The sequence below is a fragment of the Antechinus flavipes genome, chromosome 5 (assembly GCF_016432865.1).
Source record: "Antechinus flavipes isolate AdamAnt ecotype Samford, QLD, Australia chromosome 5, AdamAnt_v2, whole genome shotgun sequence".
In the NCBI taxonomy this organism is placed as follows: Eukaryota; Metazoa; Chordata; class Mammalia; order Dasyuromorphia; family Dasyuridae; genus Antechinus; species Antechinus flavipes.
The window spans coordinates 63,209,093-63,227,942 of NC_067402.1; the positions used below are offsets into that span (position 1 = coordinate 63,209,093).

At 35.9% G+C, this 18,850-nt stretch overlaps 1 protein-coding gene across 1 annotated transcript; it reads right to left on the reverse strand.

Annotated features, from left to right (window-relative positions):
• Nucleotides 1-6,608: 6,608 nt before the first annotated feature.
• LOC127564900 (uncharacterized) lies at nucleotides 6,609-18,642 on the reverse strand. Its single transcript, XM_052001737.1, has 3 exons — nucleotides 18,422-18,642; nucleotides 16,216-16,397; nucleotides 6,609-12,544 (listed from the first exon to the last, which is right to left on the reverse strand). Exons 1-3 carry the CDS (start codon nucleotides 18,618-18,620, stop codon nucleotides 6,968-6,970), a joined length of 5,958 nt encoding a protein of 1,985 aa, XP_051857697.1. The 5' UTR covers nucleotides 18,621-18,642; the 3' UTR covers nucleotides 6,609-6,967.
• Nucleotides 18,643-18,850: the final 208 nt, after the last annotated feature.

The window sequence follows — 18,850 nt, forward strand, 5'->3', positions numbered from 1 at the left end:
AATTGAATTAACTTAATTTGATTTTTTGAGAAGTAGCTATCATGCATTAAATGTTTTGTGTTTTTCTTTGTTCTTTAGAAATTAAAAAGGAAAAGTCATGAAAAACAAAATAGACCTGTTGTAAAATAGACCTTGGCTTGACAAGGAATAATATAACAGTTATAGAGACTGAGTCACATTAAATGTAGGAAGAATTTACTTTACTGTATTTCAGAAGGTTTTAATTAAACATAAATAATCTAAGAGTCATTTCTGAATCCAATTTAAAACTTTAATAGAATTATATTTGATACATGTATAATCAACAGAAAAAAGCCTAAGAATTCTTTTTGTATCCCATGTAAACTTTAATACAATTATATTTAATGAAAGTATAATCTATAACCCCAAACTGAAACTCTGAGTTTGTAATGATCAGGTTTGATTTTAAGAGCTTCTCAAACAAACCTCTTTTGAGGCTGTGATCTCTAGTTAGATTTTTCCCTTGAAATATCAGAATATTGTCTGAGTCTGTAGTTTTAAAAGAAAGGGAAAAAGGCTATTAGTTGTCATGGAAGCAGTCAGATTAGTATAATATCAAATAGGATAGGCGTTCCTCAACCTAACTGAAAAAGAAAAAAGAAAAAAGACTCATACCTAAACCCCAAAGCAGTCTAGATAGCTTTCCCAATTATCCCCACTTCTCATATAGGGACTTATGTAGAACCATATAGGGATTTATGTAGAACCATATAGCTAGAACTCTAGCTATATATTCTGATTAAGTTTTTTTTTAATGAAGTTCCATTTCACTTTGCTTTTTAAAAATATTTTTTATAAAGCTTTATATTTTTAAAACACATGCATAGTTTTCAACATTTACCCTTGTAAAATCCTGTGTTCCAATTTTTCTCCCTCCTTTCCACCTCCTCTTACTTCCTCTAGACAGCAAGTAAAACAATATATGTTAAACATGTACAATTATCCTATACTTTTCCTCACAATTATCATTCTACACAAGAAAAATCAGAACAAAAAGGAAAAAAAAAATGAGAAAGAAAAAAATGCAAGCAAACAACAACAAAAAAGGTGTGAACTATCTTTTAGTCCCAACAATCCTTTCTCTGGATGCAGATGGCTCTATCACAAGTCTATTGGAATTGCCTTGAATCATCTTATTGTTGGAAAGAGCCATGTCCATCAGAGTTGAAAATCACATAATCTTTTTGTTAGTGTGTACAATGTTTTCTTGGTTCTAGTCATTTCACTCAGTATCAGATAATGTAAATTTTTCCAGGTCTCTCTGAAATCATCTTGCTGATCATTTCTTAAAGAACAATAATATTCCATTATTTATATGCCATAACTTATTCAGCCATTCTTCAACTGATGGGCATCCCTCAGTTCCTTACCACTTCCAGCCACTACAAAAAGGGCTGCTACAAACATTTTTGCAAATGAGGGTCCTTTTCCTTTTTTATGATCTCTGTGAAATACAGACCCAATAGAGCCCTGGTTGAGTTCTTACCTCTCTTTCACACAAGGGGAGAGCACTTGAGGTTAATACCTAAGCAACTCTTCCTTGTGGTCAGCTCCATCTCCCAGGAAGTTATCTTCTACACACATAGTATAACTAAGGGTTGGACTCTATTCCTGAAACTGGAAAGTATTGAGGGTTGATAAGAGTTAACTCCTCTTGACTTGTAGGGTTCAAATAACTCCAGTGAGTTCTTTAATGAAGGGCAAAAGAACAAGGTTTGTATTTATCTTTAATTGCTTATCAGCTCAAACTTCTGTTTGGTCCAGAAACTCCACTGGATCATCATTGTCCTTCCACTGCTTTCAGTTAACATTCCTGCTTTCCCTGCCTTGTCCCAGGACCCTCATAACTTCCTCCATCCACTGCTAGTTCTGGAGCTATGTAGTTCTTTTTCTAAGGAATTGGGGAGTTCCTTAGTGCACATGGTAGTATCAGGACCTAAATAGTCCTGGCTTCAGAGACCTACATCTGCGTAAATTTGATGTTTCTCTTTGACCCCTCATCTCAGCTTCTCTTTCTTTGGTGCATATCGTTTCCCATGACTACTGGTTTTTTTTCTTTCTAGGAAACTGAGTCCAGATATATTCATTCTTCTCTCTAATCGCTCAGCATTCATAATGATAGTATGAGTTCCTTGATGTGTCATTGACATGACATTGAGGACAACTGCTTCACAGATAGTCTATCATTAATTCCAGAGTGTTCTGGAGGAAATGAAAGTTTTTGTGGCTTGTATGGAGAAGCGTCATCAATGTCAGAACACATTTTTCATTACCATAATCGTACCTTTTCTCACTATTCACATAACTGCAACCTCATGATCTTAAATTCTGAATTTTTCTTCTTTGATTATAATTTTCTGCCTATTTCTCCCTTTACTATAGTCTCTAAAACCCATTCGTCTTTATTGTAACCTTCAGTATTTCTACTCATCTCTTTTCTCCCAGTCTGTCAATCATGATCTGATCTCTCTCTCCCCCTTGCAAGCTTTCCCCACTATAGTTGATCGGTTTATTGATTTATCACCCTTATCTTGAATTTCTTCCTTATTGCTTCCCATTCCTTGCCAACCTCCCACACAGGGTTTTTTCATTGTCTTCCTTCTCCCTTCCTAAGAGAGTATGTAGTTGACTGGTTCTCTTACAAATGTATGCTATCTTATCTCAAATGGGTCTTCATTGTTGCAGAGAAATCTTTTTATTCTTTATTGACTTTTTATCATAGGCCTTGCTCTTCTATCCTTAAAACTGATAGCAAGCAGCTAAATGACATTGCCAGTAAGAATACTGGACTTGGAGAGATAAAAACATGATTTTAATTTCTTGAAGAAGATGCTAAATTGCTGGTGAGCAAGTCACAACTTCTCTAAATCCCAATTTTGTTGGTAAAAATGAGAATAATTCACAGGATTGTTGTGAGAATTAAATGAGATAATATATATAAAATGCTTTGTAAATCTTAAAACATTATATAATTTCCCTTCCTTTTTTGTAGAAGATCTTGACTCCTACTGTACTGAAAAACAGAAGCTATTTGTTTTGAAATTCCTCCTTCTCTTCAAGGCCTATATCTCAAAATCATTATTTTGCTGTTTTCTTCTTCTTCCACAACACTCTACTGATTTGCCTCTGTTTCTGAGGATGAGATGACTATATCATCAAGGTCAGTCTTTCCATTTTTGTCCTTGATTACATACTCTCAAATCATTTCAGGGAGCTTCCATCCTTCCTCATCTCTTACTTCTTCAGTTGTTCCTTATCTACTACAGTATCTCTCCCTGTTCCCTACAAATATATCCTATTCTTTATCTTAGATTTTTTTTTTTACTTTATCTTTTCATCGCCTCATGTTATCATCTTACATCTTCTCCATTTCATGGTCAAACTCTTAGAAAAAGTCATCTACTTGATACGCCTTCATTTTCTTACTTGATGCTCAATCCTGTTCAAATTAGCTTCTGGCACCACCAGTGGACAGAAATAACTTCCTGTGAAATTACCAATAATTTCAAATCAAAGTAAATATATTTTCCTCTGTCCTCACTTGACCTTTCCAACACTTTTGACACAATTTACCATTTGCTTCTCTTCTTTCGGCTTTAAGGATACATCTTTCTCCTTATTTTTCACCTGTCCATTTCATTGTTCTTTTTCAATTTCCATTACTAGATAATTATTTCCTGCTTCCTAAGGATGAATGTAGTCCAACTTTCTGTCCTGAGACCTTCTCTCCCTACATTACCTTTCATCATGTTTTCATTAACTCTTTATACATCTTTATGTTGATGATTCTCAAAACTATATATCTAGATTGAATCTCCTGGCTCCAAGCTCTTTGATCCTTTAAAGTGGAAGCTGCTAGGTTATGAGTAATGCTGATTGTGACTCTTTGATAGTTGAAGTGTTTCTTTCTAGCTGTTTGCAGTGTTTTCTCCTTGATCTAATAATTCTGGAATTTAGCTATGATATTCCATGGAGTTTTCATTTTGGGGTCTCAGATAGTGATTGGAGGATAGTTTCAATAGCTATTTTACCTTCTGATTCTAGGTATTAGGACAGTTTTCCTTGATGATTTCTTAAGAGATGCTGTCCAGGCTCTTTTTTCATTGTGGCTTTTCAGGATTAGATGGTCTCTCCTGGATATATTTTCCAGGTCAGTTGTTTTTCCAGTGCAGTATTTTACTTTTTCTTCTATTGTTTCTTCTTCTTCTTTTTCTTCTTCTTCTTCTTCTTTTTTTTTGTTTGACTGGTTCTTGATGTCTCATTAAGTCATTCACTTCCATTTGTCCAATTTTAATTTTTAGTGAATTATTTTCTTCAGTTAGTTTTACTTCCTTTTGCGTTTGGCTAATTGTACTTTTAAAGAAGTTGTTTTGTTCATTGGATTCCCGCCCCCTCCCCATTTCACAAATTCTGTTTTTAAAGAAGTTATTTTTTTCCATTTCACCAAATCTATTTTTCAAGTTGTTTTCTTTTTCTATTTCACCAACTTTATTTTTTAAGGAGTAGTTTTCTTCAATTTCTCCTTTTCCTTTTCCAAACTCTCCTGCAAAGCTCTCATGTCCTTCTCCCATTTTCTTCTTTTTAATATCCTTTTTGAATTCTTCCAAGAGAGCCTTTTGAGTTGGAGACCAGTTCATATCCCCTTTTGAAGCTTTATCTGGAGGCATTTTGTGTTTAACATGCTTTGGATTTGAGTTCTGTTCTTCCCAGCCTCCATAATAGCTATCTATGGTTAGAACTTTTTTTTTTTTTGCTCATATTTGAAGGTTGAAGTCTGCTCCTAAGGTACAGGGGAGATTGTCTCAAGCTTTCTCTTTAGGGTGACAGGGGCTTCATGCTGCACTGGGGCCTGGTGCTGCAGGCTTCCTCCCTGTACTAGGTAGATCTGGCCAAATCCTGTCTGTTAGGCTGGGGTTCAGAGGCTCACTATTTGTCTTCTGTAATTGTGTTGGAGGTTTCACAGCTAGTCTGCTAATCCACTGGCTTCTGAACCGGGATAGAGTAGCCAACACTGTTGTATTTTGTCCGATTATATTCTCCACATGTAGGTCTCCACTTGGGCATCTCTAGCTGAGCCCTGTCACCCCCTTACCCAATTGAGACAGACCTTTCCTGAAGACCTTCCAAGGTATCTTCTGCTGGAAATTTGTTACACTTCAAATGGGTTCTGTCACAAAATCTATTCAGAGCTTGATCTGGTGTTGATTTTGAGGGGAAGCCAAGAAGAGGTCAGGCAAAGTCCTGTCTACTCTCTGTTATCTTGGATCCATCCCAGTCCCCTGAGCTCCAATCTTATATTGTCATAGGCTTACTGGAAAGTTCCTAGGATACCTTTGGTATCTAAAATTCAACTAGTTCAAAATAGAACTCATCATATTCCCTCAAAATCTGCTCCTCTTTCAAACTTCCTGGCTTCTGTCAAGAGTATCATCCTTCTGGTCACCCAGATTCATGACTTCATGAATCAACCTTAGCTCTGCTCTCTCCCTTGTCCCAAAAATACCCTCAGTTATTGAACCTTACCAATTTTATCAGTGTCTTATCTTTTGCCTTAAATATTTTTAATCACCTCTTAACTGATTGACATGTTTGCTAGTCTTTCCCTTCTTTAATCTATCCTCCACATAGCTGAGAAAATCTTATTAAGACACAGGTATGGCCACATCACCCTCCTACTCAGGCAGCTTCAATGGCTATTGCCTTTCACTATAGATAATACATATGTACACATATACACATATATTTAATCCTGAAGTATGCCACTTAAAGCCTTCTTCAATTTGGTTTCAGCCTACTTTTCTAAACTTTTTTCTTTAACATATTACTCTCCTTCATGTGTTCCATCTCCCAGCCAAATCAGTCTATATGATATTCCCTGAACTTGATATTCCATCGCCTGTCCATCTCCTCCTCATGTCCATGTGTCAGAACCCTAGCTTCCTTCAAAGCTTAGATCTTGTTATTCAAAGCAGTGTCTTTCTTGATCCTTCCAGTTTTAATGCTCTCATTTCTATCAAACTGTCTTGTCTTTATTTCTCTGTGTATATTTCATTTCCACGAGTAAAATATAAGCCCTTTGATAGCAGGGAGATTTCCTTTTTGCTTTTGTGTTTCAATAAGCTAGCACTGTGTTTCATACTCTGTAAATATTTATTGAATTGAAAAAATTGGATATAATTTAAAGGATAAATATGATCCAATGACTTAACATTCTTTAGGAGAATAAATTCCAGAGCATCATGCCAAGAACGTGGAAAAATTGCATAGAAGTGATCAAAGGCTTGATTAAAGATAAAATTCCTACCAGCTACTAAAAAGTAGAATGACCACCTTGAGATGGAGGTTTTCCTTTACTAGAGGACTATAAGTAGAGGCTAGATTACCGTCAGATATGTTACAGACGGATTTCTTCGTAGGTCAGGTTAAACCAGAAAGCTTTGGAGGACCTTGATTATACTAAAATTTCACAATTCTGCTATCCTATTCCAAATATTTTTCCTATGATAGATATATACTCTCCAAACAACCTTTCTAATTAGTCTATTTTTTTCCATAGGAAGACAAACTTATTCCATTTTAATGTCAAACTTTTATTTTTAAATGTGTTTGCTGTGGAAATTTGTGTGCTTCTGATAATTTTAAGCTGTTTTACATAATGAGTATCTATATATCTTTGATATAGTGTTCTAGTTAATAGTCCCTTTGTCTCATAAATATTCTTTTGTAATTGTTCCTGGAAGCTTTTCCTGCTACCAGAATTCTAGTAGACTCTAAATATAAGTGTTGTGATATTTGAATCCTTAATATTATGTTTGAAATCTGAGTCAGAGAGTTATAAAATGGTGGGTTGATTATTTACTATGCTCAAAGCGCCATGTTTCCCATTTGTTTTTTTGGTTTTTAATTTTCACTTTTGCTCATTAATTTTCTTTCAACTATTCCAGAACTAGTTATTTGCTTTATTTTTGTCAGCATCTCTACTCTTGAATGTTTCTTTTAATTTTTTATCTAAAAGCACTTTTAAGCTCATCAGAGTTGCATCAGGGTCAAGTAATTTGATGAGAGGAACATCCACCTGTTTGTCATGGTAGAGCTTATTTTTCAGAGTTATAGCTGCCAAAGAGTCCAAGCCAAGTGATATAAGTGGTGTGTCCATCGAAATTTCTTTAAGATCGGTAGTGCTGAATTCATTTGCAAGGGTGTTAAGGTATACTTCATTCGATGTCTGAGATACTGCCTTTATTATCTGAGATGAATCTTCTTCAATAACTAAGTCAGATTCATCAGATTCATCCACACTCTTGATTTCTTCTTGGAAAATTGTTGAAAAACGGATTCTGAGAGCTGGAACCTGAGTAAAATAGTAATCCTGTAAATTTTTGAAATTAAATTTAATAATTGCTTGCTGAGGATTATTCAGGAGTAAGCATTTACTAAAATACTTAAAAAATTCAGATTTCTGAAGAGTGAGTATTCCCTTGCTTGCTAAAAACTTTTGAAGATTCTCTTTGTTTAGCAGTAGTCCAAGATTCATAGCTCCCCAGTTAATAGATTGACCAGCAAGACCATTGTTCCTCCGATAATGGCAAAAGATATCTAGAAAGGAGTTAGCAGCAGCATAATTAGTTTGGGTCGCATTCCCAAGGAATGAAGTAACAGATGAATGACAGACAAAATAATCCAGCTCATGCCCTTTAGTAGCACAATGAAGATTTATAACTCCTGCAACTTTGGGACTTAGTACGTTCTCAAAGCGAGTGAGGTTCAGAGCTTCAAGATAAGCATCATCCAATACAACTGCACTGTGAAACACACCTTTGATTGCACCCTTTGGAAAGATATTGACAATGTAATTGAATACCTTTTTCACCTCATAGGTGTTACTCACATCACACTGCAAGCTGATGATGCTGCAGCCTTCGTTCTGACTTTCAAAAGACTGTATTTCTTTTCTTTGCTCAGCATTTGGACTTCTTCTTGAAAGAATCACCACAGAGCCACCTCCATTCTGAGCAATAAATCTTACTGTTTCTAAGCCAAGGCCAGAGAGTCCACCTGATACAATATACACTGCATTGGACTTAAACAATTTATTTCCTCCTACACACTTAGGTATGTCTGAAATTTCACTTTCTGGGGACTTTCCTCCCAAAGCAACAAGTGGAATGGCTGTGCATGTGAAGTAAGAGAAAAGATTTGATTCTATATTTTCAAATGACTTATTTTGTTGAAAAACAGAATAGGCTAAATTTGGAATTGATTTCAAGTTCGTTGAATATAGCCACTTAAAGACAGCCATGTTGGTGTGTAGTAGAGCTGATTTCTGAAAAACCTGGCTCAGGTTTACTGTGTGAATTTGGATGTGTTCATTGATATTATGAAAAAGTTGCTGCAGAAATTCAGGCCGGGGACTCCCGTAAACAAACACCACATCTTTCAGGTGGGAAAGACTAGAGAGCATTTCCACTTTGAAGCTCGTTATTGGAGACAGAAAAATGAGAACTTGACAATTTTTCACATCATTCCATAGATCAGAAGAGGGCAAGACATGATTGACTTTCCAATCATTTCTTTTAGCAGCGAAAGCTATTACTTTGCTTAGAATAGATTCCACTTCTGTGGAGATGATAGCAAGGGAAGCAAGAGGGTTTGCCCTTGGAAGTAATACCTGATTAAGAATTTCCCAAGCTATTATGAAGTGTGATACACAAGGTGTACTTTTAAGAACTTTGACCTTTGTGGTGTCAAGACAGACGGATTCAGGAATTAAGACTCTCGATGAGGCATCAACTGGGAAACACGTGGCAATATGATCACCAACCTTCACTTCTTTTACTCCCTTGCCTACGTTAATTACTGTCCCATTGAAGTCCAGGGCTAGCAATTTATGTTTTTCTGTAGTGTGTTCCGTCCAGTATAGAGTTTTCCCAAAAGTCAAGCTAGAAGTGCTAACAGGAAAATAGTCTTCTGAATGGAGGCATATTTTTTCCACTTGAACTTCAACACTATATTTTTCCAAGTAAGTAGTCTTGTAATCTGATAACTGGACACACAGATTTGTTGTCTTATATGGATCTGCTGCGTATAAAGCAAACGTTTCAGAGTTCTGAAGGTACTTTGCAGATAGGACATCACTAGGGTCTTGAAAAGGAGTATATTTGACTTCTGTAGTGTAAATTTTTCCCTGATCAATCCAGAGTTCAGGATAATCTTCTCCTTTATAGTAAGTGATAGTTTGTGCTAAGCTTTCTATGTCCTGTGCATTTGTAAAACTAATATCGATTATCTTAAAAGTAATCTCTGGGACTTCCATAAAACAGCTTCTTATCATACCAGGCAGAGCATATCCAGGATTAATGTGATTCACATTTCTTGATGTTGTTCTGTAAGTGATAACTGTCACAGAACAATGATTGTCTTGTTCTTTCAAAGCCAAGACAATTTGACGAAGTGCCTCACAACACTTAGCTAAGTGTTGCATGATCAGTATTGCTGATATTTCCTCATTTAATATTTGAATTCCCCACATGAATAACACATCACAGTAGCCCTGGATCTCCTTCCTCATCATGTCACCCGCCCTTTCATAATTTTGAGTTGTTTCCCATTCCTCAAAGGTAACATACTTGGACTTGGTATGTAAGTACTTTTTTAACATTTGAGCTACTCCAAATTGATCCGCAAATACGATGAACCGTGGAAGTTCATTCGAATTGCTAGTCACTGGGAGAGGAGAGATTTCTGTCCAATTGTTTTCTAGAAAAACTTTGTCAATGCTGGCTGTTTCTGTTATAAACTTGAACCCTACGTTCTTCAGTACAGCCAAAACTTGGCCATGCTTATTTGTAAAGCAGCCACACACTTCTACATAGTCCTCGCTAGACTTGATGGTTTTTATATATATCTGCATTTTGTCTTCCAAGTTTCCGAAAACTGCGAGGTTGCCAACGGTAACGGGAAATCCGGGTTTTCCTTCAGTTTCTATGCTTTTGGCGGCCATCACAGCTGTCATCTGAAAGAAACAGTCTAATAGCACTGGATGGATGTGATAGTCATATAGTTCCCTTTTGGTCTCTCCTTTTACTGTAATGCTTGTGATGCCTTCCTTTAGATTATCACAGTATAAAATATCACTTAGTTGTTTTAAAATAGGGCCATACTGAAAATCAGTAAGGGAGAGGATGTCATAAACTTTATTGAAAGGTATGACTGATTTGCACCTTTGTGTGATACTTTCAAGGCAGAGATGATTTATTTCATTCAAAGTTTCATTCATTTTTGCAACTTTACCTGTTGCATAATTTGCAGATGATGAGGAAAATATTTTGAATTCTGTTGCTGTTTTGCTTAATTCCACTTGGATCTTCAAACCCAGGACATTTTGTGTTACCATACAGGGAGCTACAAAAGTAATGCTTATCTGACAATCCTTTAAAGGTATTTTGGGTTTGGAACTATTCATCACTGAGGCTAAACCAAGCTCTATAAACAGAGAACTAGGAATCAAAGGCACACCGTTGTTTTTGTGCTCATAGACATAAGGTGTGGTGTCCTGGGATATTGTGCAGGTGAATTCTAAGTCATCATCTGTCTTTTCAATGAGAGGATGATTGACATAGGTTATGCTGTGATGCTTCTGAAGACTTTGCAGATATCCTTTGAGATTCTGATGATCAAACTGATATCTGGGGTAGTCTGTCGGAACTGCTTTCAACCCATCATAGAAGTATGGCCAATTGAGATTATATCCCAATTCAAATAGATTTTTGACTAGATCAAAAAGGGCCTCATAATTTTTGTCCTTTTGTAGGGCAGGAAAAACAAGTGTCTTTTCTCCTAAAATTTCTTGGATGATTCGTTTGAAATGTGGTTTAGGACCTATTTCAACAAACACTAGGTTTTTCCTTTCTCGAGATGAAGTTGTGATGGCGTCATTGAAAGCAACTGGCTCTCGAACATTCCTGGCCCAATATTTGCCTGTAATTAAGTCTTTTTTAGTACTCGCTTTTCCAGTCACCGTTGAAATCATTTCTGCTTCTGGCTCCTGCTTTACCAGATCTCCTATATTTTCTGTAATGTCCTTCATGATTGGATCCATCATAGAACTGTGATAAGCAGCTGGAACGGGTAAGATATATAGGAATATGTTTCTTTTCCCAAATTGCTGAGATAGTTCTTTATGAACAGCACTTATGGAATCTGCATCTCCAGACAAAGTACAACAATAGGGACTATTGAAGGCTGCAATGCAGATCTTTCCAGAGTGGGGATCCACTGCTTTTTTGATTTCCTCTACAGGGATGTTTCCAACTACCAACATTTTCCCTCCAACCACCTTTGACTGAAATAAACTTCTGTAATGAATAACCTTCACAGCATCTTTGAGGGAAAGAAATCCAGCACAGTGGGCAGCAGCTACTTCTCCAATGGACGAACCTAGGACAGCAACAGGCTTAATGCCCCAGAATTTTAGGAGGGATGCTAAAGCCACCTGAATTATGAAAAGGAGTGGCTGAGCTATGTCAGGCTTTGAAAAATCATCAAATTCTTCTTCTATTAAATCCAGAAAATTGATAGGTTCATAGTACTCAAACAGATTAGCAATTTCTTGGCACTTTTCTTTGAACACTGGTTCAGAATTGAGCAAAATCTTCCCCATCCCCTTGTAATGGGTCCCATTACCACAGAACACAAATACTAATTGAGGAATCCCCTTTGTGTAAGGTATTTGTTCTTTAGCTGCAGAATTAAGACTTGGCGGCAGATTCTCTAGGGAAGTTATTACAAATGCTTTTCTATATATGTTACTGGTGTGGTTCCTTCTACACGCTGATGTATAGGCTAGATTCTGCAATGATTCTTGTTTTCTTTTACTCAGTTGTTGAACGGTGTCTTCCATTGTGAGCTTGAGAGATCTACTAGAAGCTGCAGAAAGTATAAATATTTCATAGGGCCTTGTAGAAGGTATATGTTGAGGTTGTTGCTTAAACTGTTTGACAACAATGTGAGCATTGGTCCCCCCAAATCCAAAACTGCTTATACCAGCCACTCTGCCAAAATCTGGGGATGCTTCCCATTTCTCTACTTTTGTTGGAATAGAGAGATTTAACTTTTCGGTATCTATGTTACTCAGACTCTGTGAATAGTGGAGCGATGGGACGAACTTTTCGTTTTCCATCATGAGAAGGACTTTAATTAGACTTGCTATCCCAGCAGCTGACTCAGTGTGACCAATGTTGCCTTTTACTGAACCAACTTTCAGAGGAGGTAGGTTCTTAGATCTTTTTTTACCAATAACGTTGCCTATGCTCTCTGCTTCAGTAGGATCTCCAGCAGGTGTTCCTGTCCCGTGAGCTTCGATATATTGCACAATTGATGGGCTGATGTGGCTTGAATAAATGCTCTCTAAGAGTTTCTCCTGTTGCTTTTGAGAGGGCTTGGTGATCGGGGTTATTGATTGTCCATCCTGATTCACTGCACTGAAGCTGATAATACCCCAGATTTTATTGTGGTCCTCTTGTGCCTATTACAGAAAATATGACTTAGTAACATGGAATGGTATAGGTTTTCTAATTTTAAAAAATCCGAAGAGGAAATGTTACATTTTACTTTGTGTAATTTACCATTTTGGAAGTGGTATATTAATTTGTCTTGTCATTTAGTATATCAGTGGGAATGTAGATGTATATTTTGTGTATGTGTATATGTATATATGTATATGATATATATTTATAATAAAACAAAGCAATTGAACTCCATCTACTGTTTTTGGGAGCCATGGAGATGAACAATTGACCCTACCTCTATGTTAACTTTCCTTTTATAATTTGTAACTTAGAACATTGAATATTTATCTGAAAACCACATTAGAAATTTCTCATGCATGCTTTCTTATTTTCTTGTATTAATAGAGTGCTCAGTCTTGAAATTGTTTTTTTCCTGTGGGATTCTATGGGATCAGAATAGTGATATACAGAATACACTCTTTAACATATGAATCTATGGGTTGTAAGGACTTGGCTACTTTGATACAGTGGGTCCATTCCAGAATTAACTTCAGGAGTACTGAGTGACCCAGGAGCTTTAAAAGTGGTAACAAGTCTTCAAGGACCCATTCAGAAGTACTGAGAATCCTCAAGAGGCCTTCGGAACCATTCCAATCTCTTAAAAGTCTGAATTTTGGGAAATGAGGGTAGGATAGGAATAGAATGTGAAAAATTAGATTATGTTATTGTATTTTTCAATAGTTTTATAGTTTCTTTTAACATGATAGATACTTGATATCTGCTTGCTTTTCCTTTTTAAAATTTAGTTGGGGGAAGAGAAATTAACAACTTATCAGGAAATATCCAGGATTAGGAATGGGAATTGTACTTGTACTTGCTCAAACTATATCTTGAATATTGCTTTCAATTCTGACAATCATATTTTAGACATTAATAAGCTTGACTGTGTCCAAAGGAGGGTAAAAAGAGTATAGAGATCATGGTATACATGGATCAGTTGAAGGAACTGGTCCTGCTAAGCCTGACAAACAGAGGATTACATCTTCAAGTATTTGAAGGGAGGGAAGGATCCTGGGAAGATGGCAGAAAAGGTCATTAAATTTCAAGCTCTCCAGATTTCTTCTCCCCTCCCAAATAGAACAAATTCATGCCTCAGGAAGAACATAAACTGGTGAAAAATGTAGAAGGCTTGGGGCTGAACAGGGGTCCTCCTGGTACAATCCAAGAAGATCCAAAGAAAGGCTCCTGGCTGAGGATTAACACCTCCACAAAAATATCTAGTGGGGCCCCTGGGATGAGCTGGGTTTGTCTGAAGCCTCAGCAGGGACTATAGAAACTTTTACCACCCAAACAGTAAAGAGTCTGGGTCTGAGTCCAGGACGATGGACAAACCTCAGCTGAGGAGGAAAGCCAGACCCAGCTGTGAGATGTGGCCCTGTGAAGAAAGAGCAAGCACCCATGAGTACAGAGGCAGGAGGCAGGGCCATTGCTACCTGAGGGCACTTAAAGAAGGAGATTTGGGGTTCCTGGTTAGAGGAAGAGCCAAAGTGAAGATAGAGGCAGCATCTCCCCACCCCACAATTAGAAATACTTACCAAAAAAAAAAATGGACATGCAAAGAAGAAAGACCCTAACCATAAAAGCTTACTATGGAGATAAGGAAGACTAGGGTTTATCTACAGAGAAGGACACTGAAATTAAAAAAAAAAAAAAAAAAAAAAGCTTCTATCCCAAAGAGTAAAATAAATAGCTTTCTGCCCAGAGAGAATTTTTAGAAGAATTCAAGAAAGGCTTTTAAAAATAAAATGAGAAAGATTGAAAAAAAAAAACAAACTAAAACAGCACCTATCCAAGAAAAACAAGAAAATTATGAAAAAAAGTTATCCAACTAGAAAAACTAGATATCCAACTAGAAAAAAGAGATTCAGAGACTTAAAGATGAAAATAATTCTTGAAAAATTAGAATTAGGCAAGGGGAAGCCAGTGAAGCTATGAGACCAAGAAAAAACAGAATATAAAGAATGAAAACAGGACAAAATGTGAAACATCTTATAAGAAAATCAATAGAGCTGAGAGGTGGAAATTAAAAATTAACAAAAAATTAAAATCTTTCTTATTATGTATGTGTTTGTGTGCTTAAAAGATGGAATAATATGACCTTGACAGTATTATAATTAAAAAAATTAAGAACTAGCTGAATGATTATACCTAAAGAGTAGTTAGTAATAGATATATGGTAATTTTGAGGAGGTCTCTACTGCCCTAGAGTTCTAGGTTTGGTGCCATGCCTGTTTGTCATTATTACCAGTAGCTTGGATAAATTTATAGGTAGCACATGGATCATATTTGAACATGCTACAATTTTGGGTGGGAGAACTGACATACTGGATGAAAAACAATCATGGTCCTTCCCTCAAAGTCTTGGTAGGCTAGATAGAACATTAGGGCAATTCTAATAACATCAAATTTAGTAGAGACAAAAGTTAGAATAGCTTCAAAAATCAACTTCAGGTACAGGGTAGGGTAGAGATGATGAGATGATCATCTGAAAAAAAACATGGAAATTTTAGAGTATTGCATTAATATTAATTATGAGTTAGCACCATGATATGGTGCCTCCCAAATCCCATGTACTCAGTGCCACCTTAGGTTGCCTGAGGAAAGTCATCACTTAGGTTCAGTAAGGTGATGGTACTCTTGGGCTCTGTTTTATTCATATTACCCATGGAATATTATGTTTAGTTGTGGAATATATTTCAGGAAAGACAGTGGTAAGTTGGAGACTGTCTGGAGAAGGGAAGGGACTTTGTATGACATATGAGAATTAGATATAATCTAACCCCACAATTAGATAGGTGGGAATGTTTAGTCTGGAGAAAAGAAGACTTGGAAAAGACATGAAAACATATTCTATTATTTGAAGAAATAGAATATTAGAAGAGGGCTTAGATATGTTTTGCTTGGTCCCATAACAGGAAGAACTAGAAACAATAGGAAGAGGAAAATTTAGTCTTGATATAAAGTAAAACTTTTGAACTGAGAGCTACCCCAAATGGAACAGATACAGGTCAATTCTGCCTACTGGTCTGCAAGCAGAGTCTAGAGGACATAAGTGAAGTATATTGTTCAGATGAACCAAGTGGTTTTTGAAGTTTCAACACTGATATTCTTTGAGTCTATAAGCATAAGAATTAGAATTAATTGAAGTGAGTTCAAGTCCCTGCTCTAATACTTACAGAATAAGTTATTTTCCTCTCTCTCATCTTGAGTGTTCTCATTTGTAAAATGGTATAATAACACTTTTTTTAAACCTATCTATCCTGTAGCAGCAAAAATCACTTTGCAAATTGAAATGTGTTTTTATAATGTTGAATAGCTTAATATTATGAGTAGAATAGATTTTGTTGTTGTTTAGTCATTTTTCAGTTACATAGGATTCTTTCTAACCCTATCTGGGTTTCTTTTTGGTAAAGACACCGGAGTAGTTTGCCACTTACTTTTCCAGCTCATATTATAGGTAAGGAAACTGAGGCAAATAAGGTTAAGGGACTTGCCTAGGGTCACATAGCCAGTAAGTGTCTGAAGCCAGATTTGAATTCAAGATGACTCTAGCTGCCTAGCTGCCCCAAGAATGGACTATAGACGTATTCAGTAATTTTTACTACAAAAATCTTCCCCCAAATCTTACCTTCTTTAGTTTCTTCAGTAAGACAATGCCACAGCCTTCACCTCTTCCATAACCATTTGCTTTCTTAGAAAAGGGTTTACTCATCCCATCTGGAGCTATCATCTTGGCTTTGCTCAGCATTATATTAACATGAGGATCTAAAATGTAACTCACCCCACCACAGAGAGCTGCTTGACAGTCTCCTGAAATGGAAAAAAAAAGAAAAAAAAGAATTTTTGCCTAAAAGAAGCAAATTTAGATTAAAAAAAAAGAATGCTTTTCTTTTAAAAAATTTCTGTTGCATAGATCTGGTGAATGTAAAAGTTGCTTTTTCTAAAGGCTCAATAATGTGATTTCCTTTCCCCTAAAATCTTCATCTTCTCTATTCCTGGCTCCATACTCTTCAACCCTCTTATAAAATATATGTTCAATGTTTAATGCTGTAGTTGTTGTTTTCTTAGCTATAAGAGATTCATGTTTCACTGGATTTTTGGAGTCTAACAGAAAAAAGTGATTTTCACTGGCTGGGCCTATTTTTATTCCTTTTGTTTGTTTTTATTTAGTAATTTCAGCCATGTCTGACTGCATCACTCCATTTGAGTTTTTTTTGGCAAAGATACTGAATTGATTTGCCATTTCCTTTTCCAGTTAATTTTACAAACGAGTAGCTAAGGCAAACAGGGTTAAATGTTTGAGGTTGTATTTGAACTCATGATGAATATTCTTGATCCCAACTCTGGTGCTATATCCATTACAACTCCTAGATACCCATTTAAAAAAATAGATCAAATTAGATTTGGACTTTGGATGTATGGATAAAATTTTGTGCTTATGACATCAGGACTCCCTCTTTTTAAGTGTTACTTAAGTAGATTATTAATGCTAGAGAGGGAATGTGACACTAGGGAATGGGGAGTATTACAAAAAAATCAGAATCACCCCAGTTCAGATCTTGCCCAGCACTCTGTTTATGTAATCATGATGAAATCCCTTAATCTCACCTGGACTTTAGACATTTGGGACAAGAATATCTGTAGTATCTGACAGTGCTATGAATCTCAAAGGAAATAATGAATGCAAAGTGTTTTGTAAATTTTAAAGTATCATATAAATGCCAGCTCTTATTATATAGGGTGTCCCCAAAATGTCAGGACAGTTTTCAGCTTTAATAGCTGGCTTACTTTGCTTGTCATAGTACAAAAGCAAAATTCTTGGCAAATAGTAGATGCTTAATAAATGTTTGCTGATTGAATGATTGACTTAAGGTTCTAGTCCTACTCTTTGGCAATGATTATCTGTATCAAGTTGATCATGTCTAGTCACTTTTTTTTTTTTTTTTTTGGTTGAGGGAATTGGGGTTAAGTGACTTGCCCAGGGTCACACAGCCAGGACGGATTAAGTGTCTGAGGCCAATTTTGAACTCGGGTCCTCCTGAATTCAGGGCTGGTGCTCTATCTACTGCATCACCTAGCTGCCCCTAGTCACCTTTTTAAATGATCTTTGGGAGCCCTTTCAATTGCTACAATTCTTGTTCCTAAATTTGGTAATGGCTTTTTCAGATTTTTCCACAAAAGAGAAAATTAAATATAGAGAACCTAGAAATGGGATTTTAGAAATCTAATACTGGTTCTGTTTGCTTTGAAGTGTTTGATTTTCTGGGTATGGTTGACTGAACAAATCATGTGATATTTCAAACAATAATAGATAACTTCAGTCACATCATTCTTGGAGGTAACAAAAGTTTTCGCACTTTGATCATTGTAGTAACTAATCCTGATTCTTGAAGATTGATATTCTATTAGCATAAATAAGATCAAATCTCTTTAAATTGTAGGTTGCAATCCCATATGGGGGTTGTATAAATGAATGTGGGAGTTGTGAAATTATGAATTATTATCATAAATGTTTAATTTATGTACCTATTTTATATACTCATGGTTGTGTAAAAATTTCTCAGGAAAAAAGGGATTGCAAGTGGAATAAGTTTAAGAAGCCTTGTAGTAGATTATAAGTATGGGATGAAGCATGTGCAGACCAAGACAATGTTTTGTTTGTACTTATTTGTTCAAAAGGAGCATTCTATTGGAGGTAAAGAGGAATTATTGGAAAGAGAAAATGATGTTTTAAAATATATCAATACATTTTTAAGAAGAAGACCTAGTAATTAGTAACAGCAATTTCCAGCAATATAGCATTATTTTATAAATTATTCAAGTTTAGAAAATACCTTGTTTAATAGAAAGAAGTGCGTAGTGCAATGCAACAAGAGATGCTGAACATGCTGTATCTAATACAATTGATGGTCCAGTTAGATTAAATGCATATGAAATCCTGTTAGCAGCCAGGCTCATTGCAGATCCAGTGACATTATAATGGTTCAAAGATTTGGGGATTTTGGAGGTCATGCACTCATAGTCTCGATTCATAAGACCTATAAATAAAAAAATAAGTGAGAGAGATAAGAAGATAAGAATATATAGTAAATAATAAATCTGAATTATCTTTCAGTTCTGAATATCTGTCATTTGAATTTTTGTGAATGTTTTCAGAAAATAAAGTCATATCAATCTATTTAGGCATTCTTACTTCATGGAGTTATAGGTTTTTCAGCAAGGTTGGTAATAAAATTGACCTGTGTGAAATGAATCTCATTTTA

Bases quoted from the DNA above. Each gene is read 5' to 3' on its own strand.
- LOC127564900 (XM_052001737.1), bottom strand. From the start codon at position 18,620: ATGAATCGAGACTATGAGTGCATGACCTCCAAAATCCCCAAATCTTTG. The intron at 16,398-18,421 runs GTATTTTCTAAA...TTTCCATTTCAG, and splicing joins ACTTCTTTCTATTAAACAAG to GAGACTGTCAAGCAGCTCTC. The intron at 12,545-16,215 runs GTAAGATTTGGG...TTTCTGTAATAG, and splicing joins TACTGAAGAAACTAAAGAAG to GCACAAGAGGACCACAATAA.